Source organism: Chenopodium album, chromosome 2 (assembly GCF_948465745.1).
Source record: "Chenopodium album chromosome 2, dcCheAlbu1.1, whole genome shotgun sequence".
Taxonomy (NCBI): domain Eukaryota; kingdom Viridiplantae; phylum Streptophyta; class Magnoliopsida; order Caryophyllales; family Amaranthaceae; genus Chenopodium; species Chenopodium album.
In genome coordinates, this window is record NC_137835.1 from 70,667,237 (window position 1) to 70,689,389 (window position 22,153).

Genomic DNA, 22,153 nt, shown 5'->3' on the forward strand with positions numbered 1-22,153 from the left:
TTCTGCATATATGTGTCATGCACAACTGGTTTAATACGATTAAGGAACTCGCCTAGGATCGAATCGTTCAAACCGTTGGTCTAACCAAATGAGTCCAACTCGAAGCCATTTTAATTTATTTTAACCATTAACCATCCCTCTTACAATATTAGGAGCGTGTGTTATCATTTACTGAACTAAGCGTAACTGAATTGAATTGAAAATTGAATTGAAAACAAAGGAACTGAAATGAACTGAACTTGATCGAAATTGAAATGAATGTTTTATAAGGGAAGTAATGTAGGAGCTGAAAAGAACAGAACTGAACTGGGAGATTAACTAATCTGAGTTGAAGAACTGAACAGGACTAAACTGAATTGAGTTGAAGTTTAACGTTTGAGAACGAGTCATACTTAAAGAAAAAAGTAATGGATACATTGGTTGGGGCCATAAGTTGTTTGCAAAATAATTACGTATTGTATATGTTTTCCAAAAAATGAATTAGAACAAATGTATTAAAACGCTGGAAATTGTATCAAGTACTTGCAAACGGTGGGAGTATAAACAAATAGGATTAAAACCCACCCGAAAAAACTTTTTTTAAAAAATAATCCAAATCGATATGAAATCAATAGAATTTTAACAACTAACAAAATGGTAAATCCATTTTATACCGTCTCATAACACCCAAAATCGGTACTTTCAGCCTAAAGTGCAAACCCGATTGAAACCCCTAGTTATATATCTGGTTTATTATTATCAGCTAACGATGTACCAATTGGTGAAGGTTGACACTGATTGTCTTGATTGCTTAAAATGTATGATATATTGGTTATCTATTATATCCATTTTTGACTTATTGAAAACTAAACTATAAAAGCAAATATTATGATGGAATGATTTTATTACTTCTCGAAATGTGATTGAAAGACTAAATATGGTGTACTCCCTAAGCTCCTAATTACTGTTAGGCTTGGCAATAGACATTTTAGTAGGTGTTGTAATAGGCGTTTCAATAAATATTTCATAATCTATCTACTATGTAATATTTTCCTGTGTTGGCAAAAATAACTTAAATATACTTCCTATTAACCTTTAATGGTCCCCCAACTACAACCATATTTTCAAAATATGTTTATGTAATTAATTATTTATTATAAAAACAAAACTGAGACTAAATACATAACAAGTAACCCTAATCTATTCCCATCACAATAAACACACTGTTATGTTACCCTAATCTTATTTAATTTTCAAACTTGAAATGATCTAACAACATCAATTACATGCTTACGGTAACAAATAAACTATTTTCAGTGACTGAAAATTCTTTTAATGTAACATACATGTACAACGTATTCATGCTAAAACCATACATCGGGCCAGGTAATGCTATAGCTAAAGACTCAAGAGAGCATTTACATTTAATGGAGAGCCTTTACATTTAATTCTTAAGTTGAATAAATAATAATCCATAACTCGAATGAATTATAATCTAGATACCATTTAGTCTTTACGATTAGATAGCATTGTTGGGGTGAAGTTGGATTTAAAACATATTTAATAGAATTTCATTTTTTTGGTGGAGTATTTCAATTGCCGAAGGAGCAAACATTTGCATAAAATGCCTTATTTTATAGTTTACCTCAGTTCAATTTAGCTCCAACAGAATTTAATTCAGTTTTGTTATTAAGCTCGAACTAGATTAGTGATTTTCATGTTAACATAATGTCCTAATTTAAGTCTCTATAAAATCACTAACTTAGGTCATTAAGTTCAGTTGAGCGCACTTCACTTCTGTGCGGTTCAGCTCCACATACTTCATTACAGTACGGTTTAGCCAAGCTCAGGTTTTAAGAACATTACAGTTAAGGATCTGAAGGTGTGGATTTTAGATGACAAATCACGAAGTATTTCCTACATAAAGCCCCACACATGAAAATAGTTTTCAATAACGTTAAGATATTAAAAAAGAATTCATTTGTTGTAGATCGTTGTATTACGATGTTGTATTAGAAATAAAAGTTTATTACACAAAAAAATCACGTTTTTTAAATAACTTGTTTATATCAAAGTCCATCCAGGAAAACTCCTATTTGCATTCTCACGTCCTAATTGTGATGATAAATTTTATTAAATTAAGTAATTAACACGGTGGCATCTTGCTACCAAGTTCGCTAAACATGCTCATCCATAAGGTACTACATTAGTACATGGCTCGATTTGTTTAATTGATACCCCTACGAAAAGGACCCTGAGCACCACGTGACTTACTATAAATACGTATGTGCCCTAGTTGAATTTCCCACACTAAAAATATTCAAACATCATTCCACATAATAATAACAAAAGCACTAGGTAAAAATGTCTTCCACCCACACCATTGTCAAATCATCATCTCCTTCTTCTCCATCAGTTTGCAGTCCACTCTGCTCCAACCCTTCGAGCTCTTCCTGGCGAACATAGCGTCGGAGCTCGCTTCCGTCGAGTACCTTGTTTGCGGCCCGAAGAAGGATCAACCTCTTGGCAAGTGTACTTGGTCGGCATTTGGCTCGACTCAGGCGCACTCGTGTGAGACGCGGTGTCGTACCGCCTGTTATTCAAGGTGAGGCTGTCTTTGTCCCTGATTTGAATAATGATGTTCTTGATGTTCCTGCAGTTGATGCAGTGCAGCCACAACATGTTCATGCACCACCTCCTGCCGATCTGGACATCCTAAACCTTTTGCTGGCTTTGAAATTCTGGAAATAGCGCCACTCCTTGGCGATATTGAACCGGAAAACAACGAAGCTGAGCCTGAGTTCCCTATGGTAGAACCTGACTTAAACCTTAATCCGAATTTTAATTTAATGCCTTTGTATGCGATCATAGTAAAAAGCAACAATGATCTTAACCCTGGTGTAACCTACTACGTACGAGGTGACGAGACTTTTCAGCGAGTCTATCATGACTACGCATGGAAGGTTGATAGACGTGTTCATGAAATACTGATCTACAAGCAACGCTCTTAGATAGACATGTACGATACTCCCATGGAAGTTGGGATAGTTAACGGCGAAGTGCTGATTGTTCTTGGCCAGGTGTGTAATTAAATGTTTAGTAGTTATTGTATTTTTTTTAATTGAATCGTGTAGGGAATTTATTTTATTGTTTGTATGTTCAGCGACTCAGCAAGTGTATACATATACTCGTGTCTGCATAAATTATATTAAATCGTGACTAACTGATAATTGTTTTGGTATTAATTGTCTTACAGAATCCGGAACATAACATGAATGCCTGGGTCAAACACTTTTACGTGAGGGATCACAGGACTCACCCAACTAGATTGAAGATCACCGGAGATTTAGACGCATAGTTAATTGGTCTATACAACTTGTATGCAGAGTTTGAGAACTATAATCCGGAAGGATTAATCATGAGCTTTGAGAATGGTATGCTGACTCGTTATCACACAATGCGAGTTGCTCAGATAAAAAATGGTGCTGAGGTCTTTGTGTATCCCAGCGCTTAGATATTTCTGGGTGTTAAGTTGTTAAGCGGTCATCTAATTAAATTTTTTCAGCCAAAACAGTGGCCTCCTTAATACCGGATATGGTTAAAACAATTAAATATTATGGTTTTTAATTTATTTTGTATTTAAATTAAATATCAGTCATTTTGTTGTTTAAAAAATCATAAGTCTAAGGTAGTACGTAGTATAAATCTAGCTTGGAGAACGACTAGGGTTAGTGCGTTGTGCTTTTGAAGTGTTAAAACGTTTTAAGGAATTATTTATTCCACTAGTAGCAAGGTACTAAATCGTGGCTCCATTGTAATATAAATTATTCTATTAAGTAATGTAATATTTTCTACTGCTTTATAAATGTTATGTTTGTATTTTTTTAATGGAACTATTTTCCATAAGAAGTTAATAATTTTAATACGTAACATGTGCAAACATAATCGATTGTATCACGAAGTATAAATCGAGAGAATAATTTGATTTAAACAAGGTTAAAAACACCATTTTAATACTCTTAGGGTCATATGTCGTAATCATGTATACTACTCATGTTAGTCATGTACAATTACAAATTATTAAATGCTGTAAATTTGGTATAATTTCATTAAAACCAATTTACAACACTGTAATATCTTACAAATTAATTTGTAAAAAAAAAAAGCTCCATAATTTATGAGAGATGACAAGCATTAATGTGATACTCCCATTTCCTTATGTGTCAATGTATGTTTTATCTTTTTGGTCTCATAACTCGACCTAGTAGATTAAGTACATTGAGTAAAAGGGTTGCATTATATTTATTAGAATTTGACTATTTGTAGCTAGTATAACCCCCAATAATGTGTTCGAAGTTGATAAAGTATGATGTCAAAAGCGAAAAACTGCAATAAAATTTCAATGTTAGTAGTTTTTTTTTGCAAAAGGTGTAATTTATTCACATTAATAAAAAGGTTAAAGACATGTAATCATACGTTGCATGAAATTCAGTTCAATTTATTTAAGTTCCAGGTAAGTAAGTCGAGTTCAGAATACGAGAACATCCACTTAATGATGCGATTCTTATATCTCAGTAAAATTTACGTAAGGACAAAATTCCTCCAAAATCCAGCAAAAATATTCATAGTTTCACACAATTAAGATACAAAAGAATTATTACAAAAGGAGAATTTTCAACTACGTTGCTCAATTACGATGATTCTTTGACGTCATATTTATGTAGTTCTAATGACTTATTATATTTTTGTTTAGAAAGTATCATTTCTACTTGATACTAGGCATAAACACTATTAGCTAGTCATTATGTCGGCTATCCATTTATTTGGTACCATAATATATAAAACCGGCGTCCCACATAAAATACGTTATTATAATTTAGTCTATATATATATATATATATATATATATATATATATATATATATATATATATATATATATATATATATAATTATCATTTATAATGGATTATTTTATTTTTGTTTGGAAATTATCATTTATACAATGATACTAGACATAACATATTTACGATATATGGTTAGGAAAGTATCATTTATACAATGATACTAGACATAACACATTTACGATATATAGTTAGGAAAGTAAAAAGCTAGGGTGTTAGAGAGGGATTAATAAATTGATAATTCTGTTTTAGTAAACTAATTGCAATATAAGGGAAAGCAAAATTAGTAAGGTAACTTAAAGGAAAGGGGATAAGAAAATTAGACTTTTAAGCCTAATTAATACAACGTCGTCTATCAATACGACCATTAGGTCAAGTTGAATAGCATGAAAAATTTTCATGTAATAGTACCTATTTACACTATTACTACTTATTCTTTCTCCTTAAACGAAGTAACTTAATTGAGCATTTCTATCATTGAACGCGTTTGTCGAGAAAAAAATATACATGCATGTAGACATACACTTCTTCATTTACTAACCTAATTTACATTTATGAGCACTTGAGCCTTCACTTAGAATTTGCTCAAAGGATGAGGAAAAAGAACGATACCTTGTAAAACCTCGGGGCCAACTCATCAAGAAGACAACAATCATTTCATGTAAAGAATACGAGCAGTACTTAATTGACAAAAACATATTCTAGGAAAAAAATTCATAAAAAAAATTGGTCATCAACGTAAGGTTAGAATATATATATAGGAAAATATAAAGGTTAGAATGTTGGTGATCTATTGTTTATGTAATAATTAGTTACACCCTTACAGTTATGGAAAAAGGTGTTTTGTTAATATGGGCTGAACGCAACAACATTACGCTACGAAATGAAGTTATAATGTGTCAATCATCCAAATAGTCTGAATTGGATGTGATCGGAATTCAATTATTTGTCACTCCGGATGTTAAGAGCATATCTGTGCTACCTTTTTTTTGAAGTATTATAAATATCATAAATCACGCGAAATCTAACCCAAGTTTTAATAATATTCTTATGTAAACCTAACTCAGTTACAATTTTGTTGGTAATCACGTCACATTACTGTACAAATATGTTACCTTATGTTTTGAATCTAATCTGTATTAATCAAGTGTTAAATATGAATGGATGAATACTTATTAATTGAATTTATTTATACTTATATTTAATAAAATTTCATAAACAAAAGCGAGTTTTTTAGTGGGGAATTTGGATCGGATCCCTAAAAACAAATATTTTAGTGGGATGGGATGATTAGAGAACTTCATATGTGACTGGATTAGTAAGATTGTGCATTTTAGTTCTGAATAAATTTGGTCTAACTAGTAACCGGAAATTAATAACTAAACCAAGAAAAGCATTAGAAAGATTTTTTTATTTTTTTGACACACGAGCATTAGAAAGATGTTGAATTGAATTTACTCTAATAATAATGTAATATAATGACGTTGTAATGTCCAATTAGGGTATTATGAAACAAGTTTCATTTGAGTATGTCTTCTGCACTTCCAGTTTATCACAAATATACCCATTTTAAACTCAATATCATTTACTTTTATGACAACTTCTTAATATAGAATAAATCCTTCACCTACCTTTACACTCAGTAATAAATTCTTCTTCTCTCATAAGTTCGAACTATAAAAGTGAAAGGGTCCTCTGTCTCAATATTCCCCTTCACTTAACTTCCATTGTCAGAGAAAAACAAAATTAATATATACAAATGTACTCACACAACCATGTTTTATACTTCCTTTCATAAACTTCATGCAAAATACAGAGCAAAATACCCTTCAGCCCATATTTAAAAAAATTAAACAACAGAAAATTATCAAGGACGAAGTCAAGTGCCGCAAAACGTTGGTGTGGGATGGTACGGTGCTTCAAAAAAGGTGGGTGTTGTATATAATTCCGATTCATCCAAAATATATTGCCTTATAAATCGAATTATGACCTTGTTTTTACAAAAGTTTGTTCTTATTTTGCTGTGGCACATAATTTTGTTTGTTATTTATTTCTTATTTTTCCAATTTTGGCAGATCCGCAAGTTGAACAAGAAGGTTTTTCTGATTTTTGCAACAAAGTGGTGGATGCTGTTGACAACTCGTCGTGGGATGTACCAAAAAGACAGGACAACTTCTCTTTCCCAATACTATGTCCAAACGTGTTCACATACACTGGGTTGCTCAAACCGCTTGGAACACCGCCACATTCTCGCTGTGGCTCTAAAGATGTTATAGAAATCCTGGATGTTGGTAAGTTAACGGAAGATGATAACACAATTTATTTGGATGGTTGCACCGTTGATTGTTGTTGGTTATGGTGTAGTGGTGAGGTAGACAGTGTTTCGACTGGAATAGGGTCGTTATCAAACCCAGAAGAAATATTGGAGGGCCCTAGACTAGGATTGTTCTGGAAAGTTGGTTTTTTTTTTTTAGGTGTTTCGTATTTCCCTAGTTTCCGAGGACTGTGGGTGTGGAACTCGGTGTTAGGGGCGGGTATTAACTGGGCTCAAATATAAACAAACTAATGTTAGACATCACTAATTATAAAATGTTATGCTTTATTAAATTTTTTGTACAGTCTAATTCTCATGTCATTATTGGTGGGAGTTTGACTTTTTTAGGTGTTTGACGCGTTTATGGTGTTTTAATATATTTGTACTAAATGGGCCTGTACCTATTAGATTAGGCACAACTTAGACATTTTGCGATTGAACAATCAGATATTCAGATATTAGACTGTCATTTTGTAATTAAGCAGATATTTTTTACGTTATTTATCGATCCCTGCAGTTTAATTCAGAGTAGACGTTTTGTAAATGTTGTTTATGATATAAAGCGTGGTGTTTGTTGTTCCATTACATTGCATTTTATTCGTTTTAAAAATAAGGTTTGTGGTACTTCAAATTCCTGATACAAAATGTCGGTACTTAGGTGATTCCCAAAATAAGCGTTGCATTCGTCGTCATAAGTTTGTATGGTAAACTAATTTGATTTTATTTTCTAAATTTGACATTAAACCGAGACCTATATAAATTGTGGATATCACAATGAAGAATAAAACACGTTTACGGCGGTTTTGTAGTTTAAAATATAAAGCAAATTAAATTCTTGAATGTATTTGATAAAGAATTAAACGTGGTGTTACTTATAAACATTTAACCAAGTTAGAATATTTTTGTTTTTTAGGAATTTATCCAAGTGAGATAGATTACAGGTAAAGTAGTCATAACTCTCAAGGACAATTTTAATGTAAATAATAATTGATATGAAGCGTTCAAAAAGTTTACCCGTCAAGGATCAATAGATATCAGTCATACTGATTTATAAGAACCGAATGAATAAAGACTTTACATTACATTAAGGTTAGTACATATAAAATAAAGTAAATAATAAATAATAAGGAGCAAATGTAGATTGAATAGAGCGTTGAAACTGGCCTATTATAAATCTTTGACCTAATACCCATGTATTATGGAATTAGAATTGTAAATAATAATTGAGCAATGATATATATGTCATTATTAAAGTGAACTTATCTTGATCCTTTTAAGTATACGAGAAACCAATTAATATGGGAGTACAATTTATGTCTCTAAGTCGTGAAATCTCGTAAAGTTATTTTTTTTAGCCTTTTAAGTTATTTTTGAACCAGACCATCAAAGTAATTGAAGGAATGGCAGCACTCCCTTCTAACCAAAAAATTGTACCACGGTAACTCACTGTATCAAATCTTTAATTCCACTTAAATAAAGTAGATGTATATATCACGTTTAACTCCAATAAACAGTGTGTTTCCAGTATTGCCCTTACTCCACATCATATTTTAAGCGTAAAATGGTAATTTTGGCATTTTTAATTTCGAATTAATTTGATACAAACACAATGTCACTGTTTATCTTCCCCATTCCTTCCTCCAATGAACACCAATGTCAGTCTGACTGTGTGAAGCGGTGGGTAATGAAACACCTGCTTTTACTATAGATTCTTCAATATAATTCGTACTTCAAACAACAAAAAACTAAACAATTTCTTCATTATCGGAAAGGTAAGATGAAATGAATCAAACCCCCTTTTGATTACTCAGTTGCTTAATTTTGTTCCATAGTATGTTTAATAATCTCACTTAATAGGTGTTTCTATGATTTATCAGGCGAAAACAACGCTTCGAACTCAGTCAAGGTCTCAAATTATTCAGCACACAGCCATCTCATGTCATTACGGTACAAATCGCAGCCGTATGTTAAGTTTGATGTTGTTTTTGTTGTCTTTATCATATTTTGTATGCTAATTTGTTTGTTTTTTGATGGATTTCTGGATATTTATTTAAAGTTTGATATTATTGATTTCAATTTTGTTTTTTGAAATTGGAATCAATTTTGATAATCTTGCCAAACCCTATGATTCAGTGTAGTCACATTTCCTTTCCATTGCGTGTCTGTAATCAAATTTGATAAATATGTTTTTTGGAATACGAATCCAATTTTTATTTCTTTTAAAACCCTAGGATTGATTGTGGTCCCATTTCCTATCTTGTGTGTGTAATCAGTTGTTGTTATAAATTAGATCTCTGGTATTCGATTTAAGTACATATTGATATTATTGTGTTGTGGGAAACACGACTATCACCTCGCCTCTGTTCAATTTATGTCGAAATATCTTTCCTTAGTAAGGACCTCAGTGTCTACCCATTAGGTATCCAGTAAGAGTAGAGGAAATTGGAAGAGTACGACTATGCATCATTTTTAATTGGTGTCAAAGAACAATTTAATGTTTACTGTATCGTGTTTGTACGAAAGAGCTAAATACAATTAAACATAACATAGGCACATCACACAGTTGAACTTCACAAAGAAAACTATTACAATTTTTACTTGGAACAAATAACAGGCAACATTAGAAATTCAAAACACAAGGATAAAGCAAAAAATACATCACAAATTCTGAAGATAATTATTGCAGTACAACAATACAAAGAAACATGGAAATAACTTTGGTAGTTCAAAGAGTGAATTACTAAGAACGTCCCGCAGATCAGTGTTTTTTGGTTATACGAATTTACCCAAGCGTGTATTGGCTTAAAAACATGCGTCCTTTAGGTTGCATTTGTAGTCTTGCGCTTCTTAGTCTGTTACAAACAAGTCAATTCAGTACTAGTGAGTATTGCAATTCATTGCTAGAACATACAAATAGTATTAATAATTAATACCTTTTGTGTCGGTTCCGAATCACAAACTGGAACCAGATCATGTAACATCCTAATCTTACGAACCTACATGTCATTAGTGTCTCCAACATTAGTTCTTACTATGGCTTTATATAATTGGTAAATTAGGGGGTAACTCTTACCTTAGGTGATTCCGGAATTGGCTTCGCCATATTAACCACTGCTTTCTTCTTAACAGCGCTCAATATGACCTTTCCTGTACCCTTTCTTGTATCCACTTTTGATCTGTTCTTGGTCATCTTTCCTTCCACGTTTTTCACAGCAGTACCATTTGATTTGTTACTGTCGACAACTCCTTTGTCCTTATGTGCACTATCCTTACATTTGTTTCCCTTGGCAGCACTGCATTTGCTGGCTTTGTTCTTGTTTGCATTGCCGGCTGTGCATTTGATTTCCTTGTTCTTATTTCCCTTCACAGCAGTGCATTTGATTGCTTTGATCTGTTTTCCCTCAACAACAATAACTTCCTCATTGCAGATACTAGCACTTTTATTCTTCTTTCTATCTCCTGGCTTCTTAAAGCCCATCTCACCAAGTGTCTTGTGTCGTGATGCCTTCGGCTTACCACGCCGTTTCTTATTCACAACGGGATCCTTTATGATGATATCACAAGAAGAGGGACATGTCTGTGAATCACCATAATGGGGTTTGTGGCCTGTTGACATAATAGTCGTGCTAGGTGATGCTACCAACCCTGATTCTGTTGTTTCCTCCGGGAATGAAATGGAAATGGTTTCCTGGTCCTTACTATTCTTGAACTTTTCAACTTCCGAGCGTATATTCCTCAGGGAATTACTTACCAATTCCACAGCATCATCGTTCACCATTGCAGCTTCATCACACAACGCTTCAAACTCACCCATCATCTTATTGTACCTTTGTACAGCTAAACTCTTATTTGGGTCATGATAGGATACACGAACTCGAGTGTGTTTCCTGAGGATATCTTTCCGCCATCGATTCACAATATATATCTCCGGTATTTCTAGCACACGATTCTGATCAAGTATGCGCATCATGTGCTTTCACATTATACCGTTTGTTACAAATTTTCGACAGTTGCAGGACACAACTTTCGTCTCACGGTTGTAAATTGCAGAATAGTACCTTCGACGGGAGGTTATGATTTCCTCACTCATTCCTTCTGGTACAACCCAGACATGGTCTTCTACAACATACTGAACTGTATTTTCATCCAACATATTCTCCTCCGTACAATAACAATACATCATTCGAGACCATTCTGTTTGTACCTCCTGAAACTTAGTGTTCGTATACAACCGATGAAAAAACTTCTCTACAGTAAATCATGTAACTAGGCGCCTTAAATATTTTGCACAATTCGCATCAGCAGCTGTCTTATCCCACACGCGCTTATCCATGGCGTTAGCATACTTTTTGGGAAACTCAAATAGTTTGGTGTTCCGATTCACAAATCCATCAAAGAAACTATTTATACTCTCCACCCGCTGCGTAGTCTTCATGCCAGCCCAAAAATAATCTCTCATGTATGCTGGAACCCACATATGACGTTCCTTATACAGACTACTTAACCAATCGTTATTTTCCAGCTTAAACTCAGCAATTAGCTTATTCCAATCACTCTCGAATTCTTCCACAGTCATACTCTCATAGACAACAACCTTAAGCACTCCCTTGAAATCTTTGTACTTGAAAATTAATTGATGGTCCCATCCATTAAGAACATGGTTTCTAACTATAAAATTATTAAATTAGTTTTATGATATGTATAATGACTAACTCACCTAGCACACTTTCCAAGTTTTTCTAGAATCTTCCTCATAATGTGCCATATGCACCACCTATGTCGCGTCAAAGGCATGACCTCTTCTAAGGGCTTCCTCATGGCCGCAGCCTGATCTGTAAGGATGGCAGCAGGAGCTCTGTTATTCATACAAGAAAGCCACTCCTTGAACATCCATGTAAATGTATCACAATCCTCACGAGAAACCAATGCACAGCCCAACAAAATAGATTGCCCGTGATGATTTACGCCAACAAAATTAACAAACGGTAACTCATACTCATTTGTCAAATAGGTAGCTTCAAAGCATACAACATCACCAAATTCTTCGTACGCAGCTCGACTACGCGCATCTACCCAAGGCACATCTTTCAACCTAGCCTCAGCATCTACCCTCTGTGCATGATAGAAATTCTGGTCGGTTGCTTTCAATGTTTTAAAATAAGCCATCATCGCTGCTGAGTCCCCCCCGACCATCTTCAACCTTCGAGCCTTATACACCTCGTGCTACAAGTCTTTCACTGTCCAATCCATGTTGCCTTGGCCTTCATGGTCAGTTGCAAGGCAACCATGAATTTGGCTAATACGCACACCTTCGTCGAAATAATGTAGCAACTGTTTTCTAGCCTTAGTATTGAATTTCTTCATTCTATATTCTTTAACCAGCTTGGCCTTACCAGGGGTTGGGGTGTGGTTAGAATGTGCTAACACCACCCTCTTTATCACCCACTCTCTTGCACGATTAACACTTGCATATACCTTTGCTTTACATTCACATTTTTTGGACTTCCTCTTGCGTTGGCTCAATTCACCCACACAAACTATACCATTCACTACACCTCCAGACCCAGAAACATCCATAGCTTTAGCCCTCTTCTGTGCTTCCCTCCTCGCTCTCATGTCTGGTCTACCCCAGCACTCACACCTCCATGTTGTGGTTATTCTCTCTCTCACCTCCTCCTTAGAATAAACACCTTGTGCTTGAGTTACTCCAAATCCCTGTTGCTCGGCGTATGCTTTGTAGTAGACCTCCACGTCTTGCCAACTCTTAAAGACCATCCCAACCTCAGGAGGCTCAACATAATTTTCTACACCCACATTATTGCTATCAACACCGGCTGATAAATTCCCTAGTGTGGGAACTAGAGACATGTATTGCATATTGTTCCGGTCACCATAGCCCTGTGACTTGGTTGTGCTTTGTCCATCTACTAGTGCAACAGCCTCTTCATCAACAAGTTGTCCAATATTATCAGTGTTGTTGAATACAATTCCACAATCTATATCAATAACATCATCTTGGAAAGCAACTGCTTCACGTTCGCCTGTCATACTTTCGACTATTAATGTAGTTTGATGCTCGATATGTCCGCAACTTATACCTGCGTCAAATATGTCCTGGTGTTAGATTCACTCGGCGACCTTCTTGTTCAATGACGCAAATTGGAACAAATAGATCGGCACATGACAAATACGCTTTTTTTAAAAAACATGTAACATTAAATCTGCTATAATTCTTTAATCTATTGTTGTTATATAATTCTATTTCAGCGCGACAATACCTTCAACATAATGATATGCTATTAAGATCATATCCAATAATACATCATATTTGAGTATTTAATATGATCGGTGAATGATGCCCCCTTATTCCATTAACAAAACAATAACACAACTGTACATTACAACCAAAATGAAGCATAATTGCAATTAAGATATCCAGTGCAACCAACTCCTTTGCCAGTATTTTTAACATATTCGGTAAAGACTTGGTAAACGTTTACTTGAAGCCCTAGTATAGATTACATTTGCTCGCACAATTATTGATTATAAATTAAATAAACACGCAATTTAAATGTCTACAAACTCAAAATTTCAAGATCCATTCAGTCATATTATGAAAAAATTTATTATCAAAGATTTTTGGTTTTTTAAAGGTTAAAGCTACCAATTTACACTGCAATTTGACATTGAAACCATAATATTTCAATATAAGTATTAATTTGTAGTAGACTATTGTCAAACCTAAAAGATTCATGTTTATTAACTAAACTGTCAAATTTCCATATGGTAGCTTAACATCCTATTTATATATATAATAACATTAGAATAATACATTGTTTATAACTTAAGCAATATCTACATGAAATTCGGTAAGGGTTAGAATTAACATGAACTAACCAAAGGATTTCTTATCACTGCGATCGTTCAACTTTGGTACCTGCCCATCATATCCACACAAACCACTTGAGCAATTTTTTGGAGGAGTAGTTATGTTTTGGGGTTTTCCAGATGTATATTCAAACGAGAGTTGTTATGCAAGAAATGAAGCCCACATACTTATCGTTCAAGTTTTATACCAACCTTGACTTGCTATGCAAGAAAAGAAGCCCACATACTCATCATTCAAGTTTTATACCAAATAACCAACCACTGGACCACCCATTTAATTTCTGATCTTAAAGGCAGCTTACACATCAAGTTATATCCAATATTCATTACTGCATAACGGGGTCTAATAATCACCTACTTGTCACCTTCGCCGCTACCTGTCGCATGAGTCACTGCCCTATTATTACATTTGCTTAGTTGGCAAAAAAGATTGACATGCTAAATCAATCATAAAGATTAACTGGGCAAGCCTCGGATTCCTTAGCCTGATGAATGAAGGACAACTCCCTCTCAAGACTTTGTTCTGGATCAGATGTGTCTGATGGAGTGTCTGGCTTCATCCCTCTAGAAGTGCTTGGCTCTAAAATGTGCACATTTGTGTCATTGAAATCTGTTAGAAGAGGGCCAAGTGAAAAGGCACTTCCATTTTGGGCAACAAGGAAATTTGAAAAAAAGCTACACATACATTGAATGTATGTGGCTCCCACATACATTGTGACATGGTAGCATTTTATTGGTTCTTTTGAAGGGGCCCAAAATCCATTAGTTTTCAAATTTCATTCAAATTTGAATAAAAATTCAGAGGTTTGAATTTTAAATTAATTGTCATTTTCAATGCAATTAATTTAATATTTTTTTTTTTTTGCAAAAAAAAAAAAAAATCATTTATGCAATACTCGATGAGCGCAGAGGAGAAATCAACAGTATTTTCTCATGATCTTATTTTCTTGTGATTTCTCATCCAAGACATGTTAATTTATGCAACACTCGATTGGTGCGGTCTAGTTGCGGTGGTGAATGGAGATGAATTGGAGCGAATTGATGTTGTTGTAGTGGTTGTTGCGGTGGTGATTGGAGGTGGTTTGGGCGGCTATGCGAAGTGGTGGGAGGTGCAAATTGGTGAGCTGAGAATGCGTTGTGGTGACTGTGAATTGAAGGGCTACCGAATTCAATTGGTGGCTAATGTTGCGAGTTGGCTGGGCAGAGGTGGTTGCAGTTGGGCGATTGATGAATACAGGGGAATTATGAGAGGAGGAAATGCAGGGGAATTGGTGATGTTGGTGTGGTGTAGGATAGTGAAAGGTGTGGTGATTGTGGGGTGTAGGATAAGCTGCTAGCAAGAGGGCAATTAGTAGCATAGAGCATTTGCCTCAAACCTCGTACCTTGAACTCGATTTGAACTTGTAATTCGACCAAGGATCCGAATACACCTACAACCAAAAACAAACACGAGGGAGAATCGGGAAAAAGACTAAAATAATAAAATAGAACGAAGTAAAATAAAAGGTTAAACTAAAATAAAATAAGAAAATGAGATAAACTAGGAATTATTAACTAAAAAATATTAAAAACTACGAAAATACTCAAATTAAGAGACAAGAGACGAGAATAAGATAAATAAAGAACAAAATGAGCTAAATTATTGGAAAATAAGCCGAAAACGACTCTAAAAACACCCCTAAAAGTGAGATAAAAGTCACTTCTCAACAATAAAAGTGTATTTGGTAACCACAGTAAAATTGACTACAATAAAAATTACAATCGGAGCAACATTTTGTATTTGTTTGGTAACATGTTTTGTTTAACTGGTATCCCAATATAATTAATTAGTAGTTGAACAATGTCTAAAGATAGAGTTTGAAACAAGTTTTCTAAATATTATTCAACACATAGTATTTTTTATTTTAGTTGTTATAAGGAAATTATTCATGATATACAATTTCGTCCTAAATAAAGTGATATCCTTATTTAGACGAAATGTACGTATGTGGTAGATCATCGGTTTTAAACACAAATTCAAAACAAAAATTAAATATAATATTCGAAACTATATATTTTATTCTTATATAACACTTTTTTTTAGTAACAACCTTTTTTTATAAAAAAATGAAAAGTAATAACCTATTATTTAAAAAAAAATATCGTAAACACATGGAATATTTAGTATAAGTGACATGTTTACTGAAATGAGCTTAACTGAACTAAATTGAACTGATTGGAGCTGAACTGAACTGAACTGAATAGAGCTTAAATGAATTTTATGAGAGAAGGAAATTAAGAGCTGAACTAAACTAATTGAAGCTAAACTGGGCTGAACTGAACTTAACTGAAATTAAGCTGTAGTGAACATGCCCTTAAACTCTTAATTAATTTATTTAAATCTTCAAATCTATAAAGTAAATCTACTACACTTATAGTGTAACTCTCAAAGGCCTCAATAATGTTTCAATTTTGAAGTTTACAAGCATATAATTCATCCTTTTTTAAAAAAAAGCATCCTTTTGTTTTTTTTAATAACACTTTGTATTTATTTTATTAAGACTTTGTATCTAACACTACTTGTTTTTATAAACCAACTTATTTAGTAACGCAAATAAAAAAGATAAGTTATAAACACACGGGAGAATTTAGCAATAAGTGATAAAAGTTTGTGTGTAACCTTAGCTTTTGTGATTTCATGTTAACTCTCAATTATTTGATTAAAAACCTTCAAGAAAGGAATAAAACCCTCCAATGTATGAATTATTCTGTACAATACTTGATAATTTCATGTAGTTAACACCTATTTAATTTTATATAGTTCCTTATATGTAATAACAAATATAAACTGTTCTTTTTTGGTATGTTTGAAATTTTTGTAGTAACAATAATGATAAATTACTAACACTTCTTTAACAAACATATTAAGGTTAAAATTGGCCAACTTTATAAATTTTTTGAAAATATATCGATATGGATGTCTATAAAAAGATCTTTAAAAATTAATTTCATTGGTTTTTTTATATTGATTTTTTGATTTATAGTTTGTAAAATATCGTCAAATGAAGTATTATTCGATTTTTATAATAAACATCTCTCTTCATTAATGACGTTGACTAGGATGCTATTTTCTCAGTAACAAAATTGTATATTTTAGTAACCTAAAATATTTTTTTGGTAACAAAAGAAACATTACTTGGCGCTAATGAAATTTATCCCGCCTTCTTATGGTAAATGGCGCCAAAAACCAAAAATTTTCCCTCTCATTTTTTAGCTAATGATGAGTTGTCAATCTTTAATTGGTAATGTATGTTGGGACCACATACATTCAATGTATGTGTATCATTGTCTAGGAAATTTGAAAAAGATTCTTCCTCGTAATCTGTATAGTCATTGCCATCACCATCACTTTCTAGAGATCGTTCTTGCGCTTCTCGGCGAATAAATTTCTCAAGGCTGTCAATAAGTAACTGCTCGAATATCTGATGAGTCTCTTTGCGAACATATTTATACCCATACCTGTCCATTATCAAACCATTTTGACTCAAACTCCAAGGACGTAGCAGCATCTGACCATACTTTTATAAATGAAAATGCAAGAGAACATATCTTCATGAATATGCAAGAAGCATATGTTCAAATAAAAAAAACCTGACCAGGCAATGCAACGAAACATGTGATAGGCTGATAGCTCTTTGAGCACACACGTCGGAAGAGGAATCTTTCATTTTGTGGCACCATTGACACTGGGACATACTTGATGCACAAAAAAAAAATCATGGAGTGAATAGCAGGAAGGGTGGTTATAAAATGACCAAATATGGCTGGGATTCCTCTTACTAGCTCATTGTAAACCAAACCTATACCCGGAGCTCTAATGGTCCCAAGATTAGGGCCCAGCTGTCGGAGAAGATCCATAGACATCTTTCGCTTGACTTCAGTCTCATATTTCAGTTTACTCCCATAGTTCCATACACACATCATAAGAAACAAAACTACAGCAAATAGCAGTATGATCCAACTTCCATCACCCACAAACCATAAAACTGAGGAGAAGAAAGTTAATTCTATCCCCATGAAGACAACAAGAAAGGCCACAACGGTAACGATATTTATCTGCCAAATAAGAAGCATAACAAGGGTTACCAAAATGGATGATTCTACCGTAGTTGTCGACTACGGACGACTACGGTCGACTACAATATTATAATGTGCTTGGGTGATAATATGGGGTATGGAAGCTTCACCTAAGGTCCGCCACTTTTTCTGGCGCTTCTGCTCAAATACTCTGCCATCAAAGGCCCTGCTGAAGCATCGTCACCTACTGGAAGATGCCACTTGCCCATGGTGTGGGAACGAAGAGGAGACGAGCAATCATGCTATCTTTGACTGTATCAGAGTTAAAGATCTGTGGGAGGAAAGTGGGTGTTCGAGCTTAATTTGTGACAGGAGAGGCGGTGCCTGCGACATGGTAGAGAGATGGAGGAGTCAGGATGCAAAAAAGATGCAAACTGCAGCTTTCCTCGCGTGGCTGATTTGGAATGAGCGCAACAATCATGTGTTCTCTGGGAACACAACTCCCCACAATGTCTTGATGGGGCGTTTGAGGAGGCTGGTGGAAGATTATGGAGCATATGCAAAGAAGATCTACGGGGTTGCGAGACCAGCAGCAAAGCGCAGCCCATCTAAGTGGCTTCCTCCGTCAGATTCAGTGATAAAGTTAAATGTAGATGCAAGTTTGGTGGATGAAGGGTGGGTGGGATTGGGTGTTGTTGCGAGAAATCACAAAGGCGAGGTGCTGCTCACAGCGTCCAGAAGGATACGTGCTTGGTGGCCGGTAGAAATTGCAGAGGCAAAAGCAATGCTCATGGCTGTTAGACTCGCGAAGAAATATGGCTATAAGGAAGTGATGCTGGAGTCGGATTGTGAAACTCTTATGAAGCGCCTGTCGAAAGCAGCAATATACTTCTCTGATCTTGATGGAGTAATTGAGGACATTCTGTTTCTAAGTAGTGAATTCGATTCCTTCTCTTGGTCTCATGTAAAAAGGGGAGGGAATTGGGTAGCTCATCATCTATCTAGGATGATACCTTTTGGGGTAGAACAAACATGGATTAATCATTGTCCACCGGAAACTGCTCCATATGTACTCTCGGACGCGTTGTCTATTGATTAATAAATGTGCTCGATGCGTTTCTCAAAAAAAAAAAAAAAAAAAAACCTCTATGATTTCATCAATGTATAAACCCATTAATATTTTTTTTTATTAGAATAAGGTAGATAATATTTTAGAAAAAAAAAGAGAATCGAGTCGTGCATATTAATTTCTTATGTTGCACACGCAATTTGCGAGTGTCTCACAGCTTGTAAAGATAAAATCGACAAAAACAAATAATCAAAACTCAACCTTGGTAGTTGGTGTCGTTGTAAAATAATATCTCAAATACAAAAAAAAAAAAAATTGCAACGTTCATAAAAAAGTATACATCAACATTTATCTTCAAACTTAATATTAAATAAATTTCACTTGAAATCATTACTAACTTACATCAATTCCACATTTTTCAGAAACATATAAAGTATTATTCGTTCGGTCATGGGTTATTCGGTCGGTCACGGATTACGTACTCTCACACAGAAAAGGCGCTAACGGATTGAGAAAATTTAGTAACCAATGACTGTTTGAGTAACCCCTACATAAATAATTCCGGCGAAAATGCGTTAATCGACTGAGTAACCCCAGAATAAGTAATCTTGGCCGACTAAGCAGCTAGTCCCGACCACACTGAAAAAGCACCGAAATTTTATTTAGGCGGGTTGAATAATAATTTATAAAAATAAGTAAAGTGTTAAAAAGTGAGTCTTTTTTATTTTTTATCTTGTTTATTGGGTCGTCCTATATTATGGGTGGGTATCCCCACCTTGTTCGGGTATGATAAAAATAATAATTGTATTTTTGTCATTTTCCAACAATATGACACTCAGCCTTGTTAAATTAAATTAATTGTCAAATACAATGGTGGTAATGATTTAATAGTCAAATGTTCTTATCAATTTATTACCAACAATGTTCTTCACCAAAACATGTGTATACATATTAATATATTATATAAAAAAATATATATAATTAAATCGTCCTAAACTCCTAAACAATCATAGGCAGTCCCAAAAAAAAAAAAAAGCAAAGATTAACTTGAATCAAAAACAATTTGAAGAATAATCATTAAAAAAGGCTACCATATTTGATTGTAATAACCTTCAAATATTCTTAATAAGGATTACACAATATATACTCCCTCCGTTGTTATCATCTTCTTATATTCCACTTTGCTATGTTCATTTTTTTTTTTATCTTCCCGCTTATCATTTATTCCTTTTATGGTTAAAAAAATCACTTTAAACACTTATTTCGTCACCACATAGCCTACACAAAACTCTATTTATAACGAAACGAAGGAAGTACTTAAATGAAATTGTCTAATTTAATTGTAATAACTTTACAATTTCTGTATTGGGACTCTACAAAAATTAGTTGGGTCAGCCTAATTTGATTGTAATAATAATCTTCAACTGCTAGACTCTATAATACTTAATTATTGGGACTGCCTAGTATTTTTTATTGGACTCTATAATACTTAATTATTGGGACTGCCTAATTTGATTTTAATAACTTTCAAATATTCTGTATTAGCACTCTACAATACTTAGCTGGGACTGTCTAATCTGATTATAATATAACCTTCTTCAACTATTTTTTTATTAGACTCCATAACACTTAATTAGGATTGCCTAATTAGATTGTAATATCCTTTTTATTTTTTATTGGGACTCTATAATGCTCAATTGGAACTGCCTAATTGATTAAAAAATATTAAACCTTCTATTATTTTTTTATTGAGACTCTATAATACTTGATTGAGATTACCTTATTTGATTGTAATAACCTTTAAATATTCTTAATCGGGACTACATATCATTCCCACGATTTTTTTTTTATCTTCTTATATTCCATTTAGCTATGTTCATTTTTTTATATACCCTCTTACCCTTTATTCTTCTTACAATACAATTTTTTTTCACTTTTATTATGTAAAAATAATTTCAGTTCAGCAAAAATAAGGTGAAGAGAACGGGGCCTTACTTTTCTTTTTAGATTATAAGTTTATACCGTGCTCACTCACTGACACACAATTTTAACTCGAACTACCTTATTTGATTATAATAACCGTCAAATAATATTCTTAATTAAAACTACATATATAGTTCTCTGTCCATTCTTTTTTATCTTCTTACTTTTCATTTTGATATGTTGTTTTATTATCTTCCTACTTACCCTTTATATATTCCTTATAAGGGTTTTTTTTTTTTTTTCACTTTTAACACTTCTTATTCTTACCTCACTACATAAACTATATTTAACAATACCAGTGTTTATAAACAAATTTCTATCTCCTATCTAAAAGGTAAAAATATGGACCCACTTTTCACTTATTACTTCAATTTATATGATCAGTAAACGAGAAGATTATTAAAAAGAAAAACAAAGGAGGAAGTACTTAGGGCCTGTTCTCTTACGTTGAAATTCAGTTCAGTTCAGTTCAACTCAGTTCAGTTCAGTTCAGTTCAGTTCAGTTCGGTTCGGTTCAGTTCATCTCGGTTCAGTTCGGTTCAGTTCAGCTCCTTATTTCCTTCTCTTATAAAATATTCATTTCAGTTCAGTTCAGTTCATTTCAGCTCAGTTCAGTTCAGTTCAGCTCAATTCAGTTCAATTCAGTTCAGTTCAGTTCAGCTGAGTTCAGTCAATGAGAATATGCCCTTAATTGGGACTATCTAATTTGATTGTAATAACATTCAAATATGCTGCTAAAAAAAAAACTTTTATTGGGATTTGGGACTATATAATATTTAATTAGGATTGCCTAATTCGATTGTAATAATCGATCTTCAACGGTTCTTTATTGAGACTCTATAATACTTAGGGCCTGTTCACATTTACTTAATTTCAGTTTAGTTCAGTTCAGTTCAGATTCAATCAGTTCAGTTCAGTTTAACTCCTAATTTCCCTTTTTCATAAAATATTCATTTCAGCT

General features: G+C 33.7%; 1 protein-coding gene and 1 pseudogene across 1 annotated transcript; one reads left to right on the plus strand and one right to left on the minus strand.

The window, feature by feature from the left end:
* LOC145586899 (potassium transporter 7-like) overlaps positions 1-17,981 on the minus strand; it is a 40,680-nt pseudogene extending 22,699 nt beyond the window's left edge.
* A 316-nt stretch (positions 17,982-18,297) lies between these two features.
* On the plus strand, positions 18,298-19,239 carry LOC145575070 (uncharacterized). Its single transcript, XM_081633000.1, has one exon. The coding sequence runs from the start codon at positions 18,298-18,300 to the stop codon at positions 19,237-19,239; it is 942 nt and encodes a 313-aa protein (XP_081489126.1).
* The last annotated feature ends 2,914 nt before the right edge of the window (positions 19,240-22,153 follow it).

Bases quoted from the DNA above. Each gene is read 5' to 3' on its own strand.
- LOC145575070 (XM_081633000.1), top strand. From the start codon at position 18,298: ATGGAAGCTTCACCTAAGGTCCGCCACTTTTTCTGGCGCTTCTGCTCA.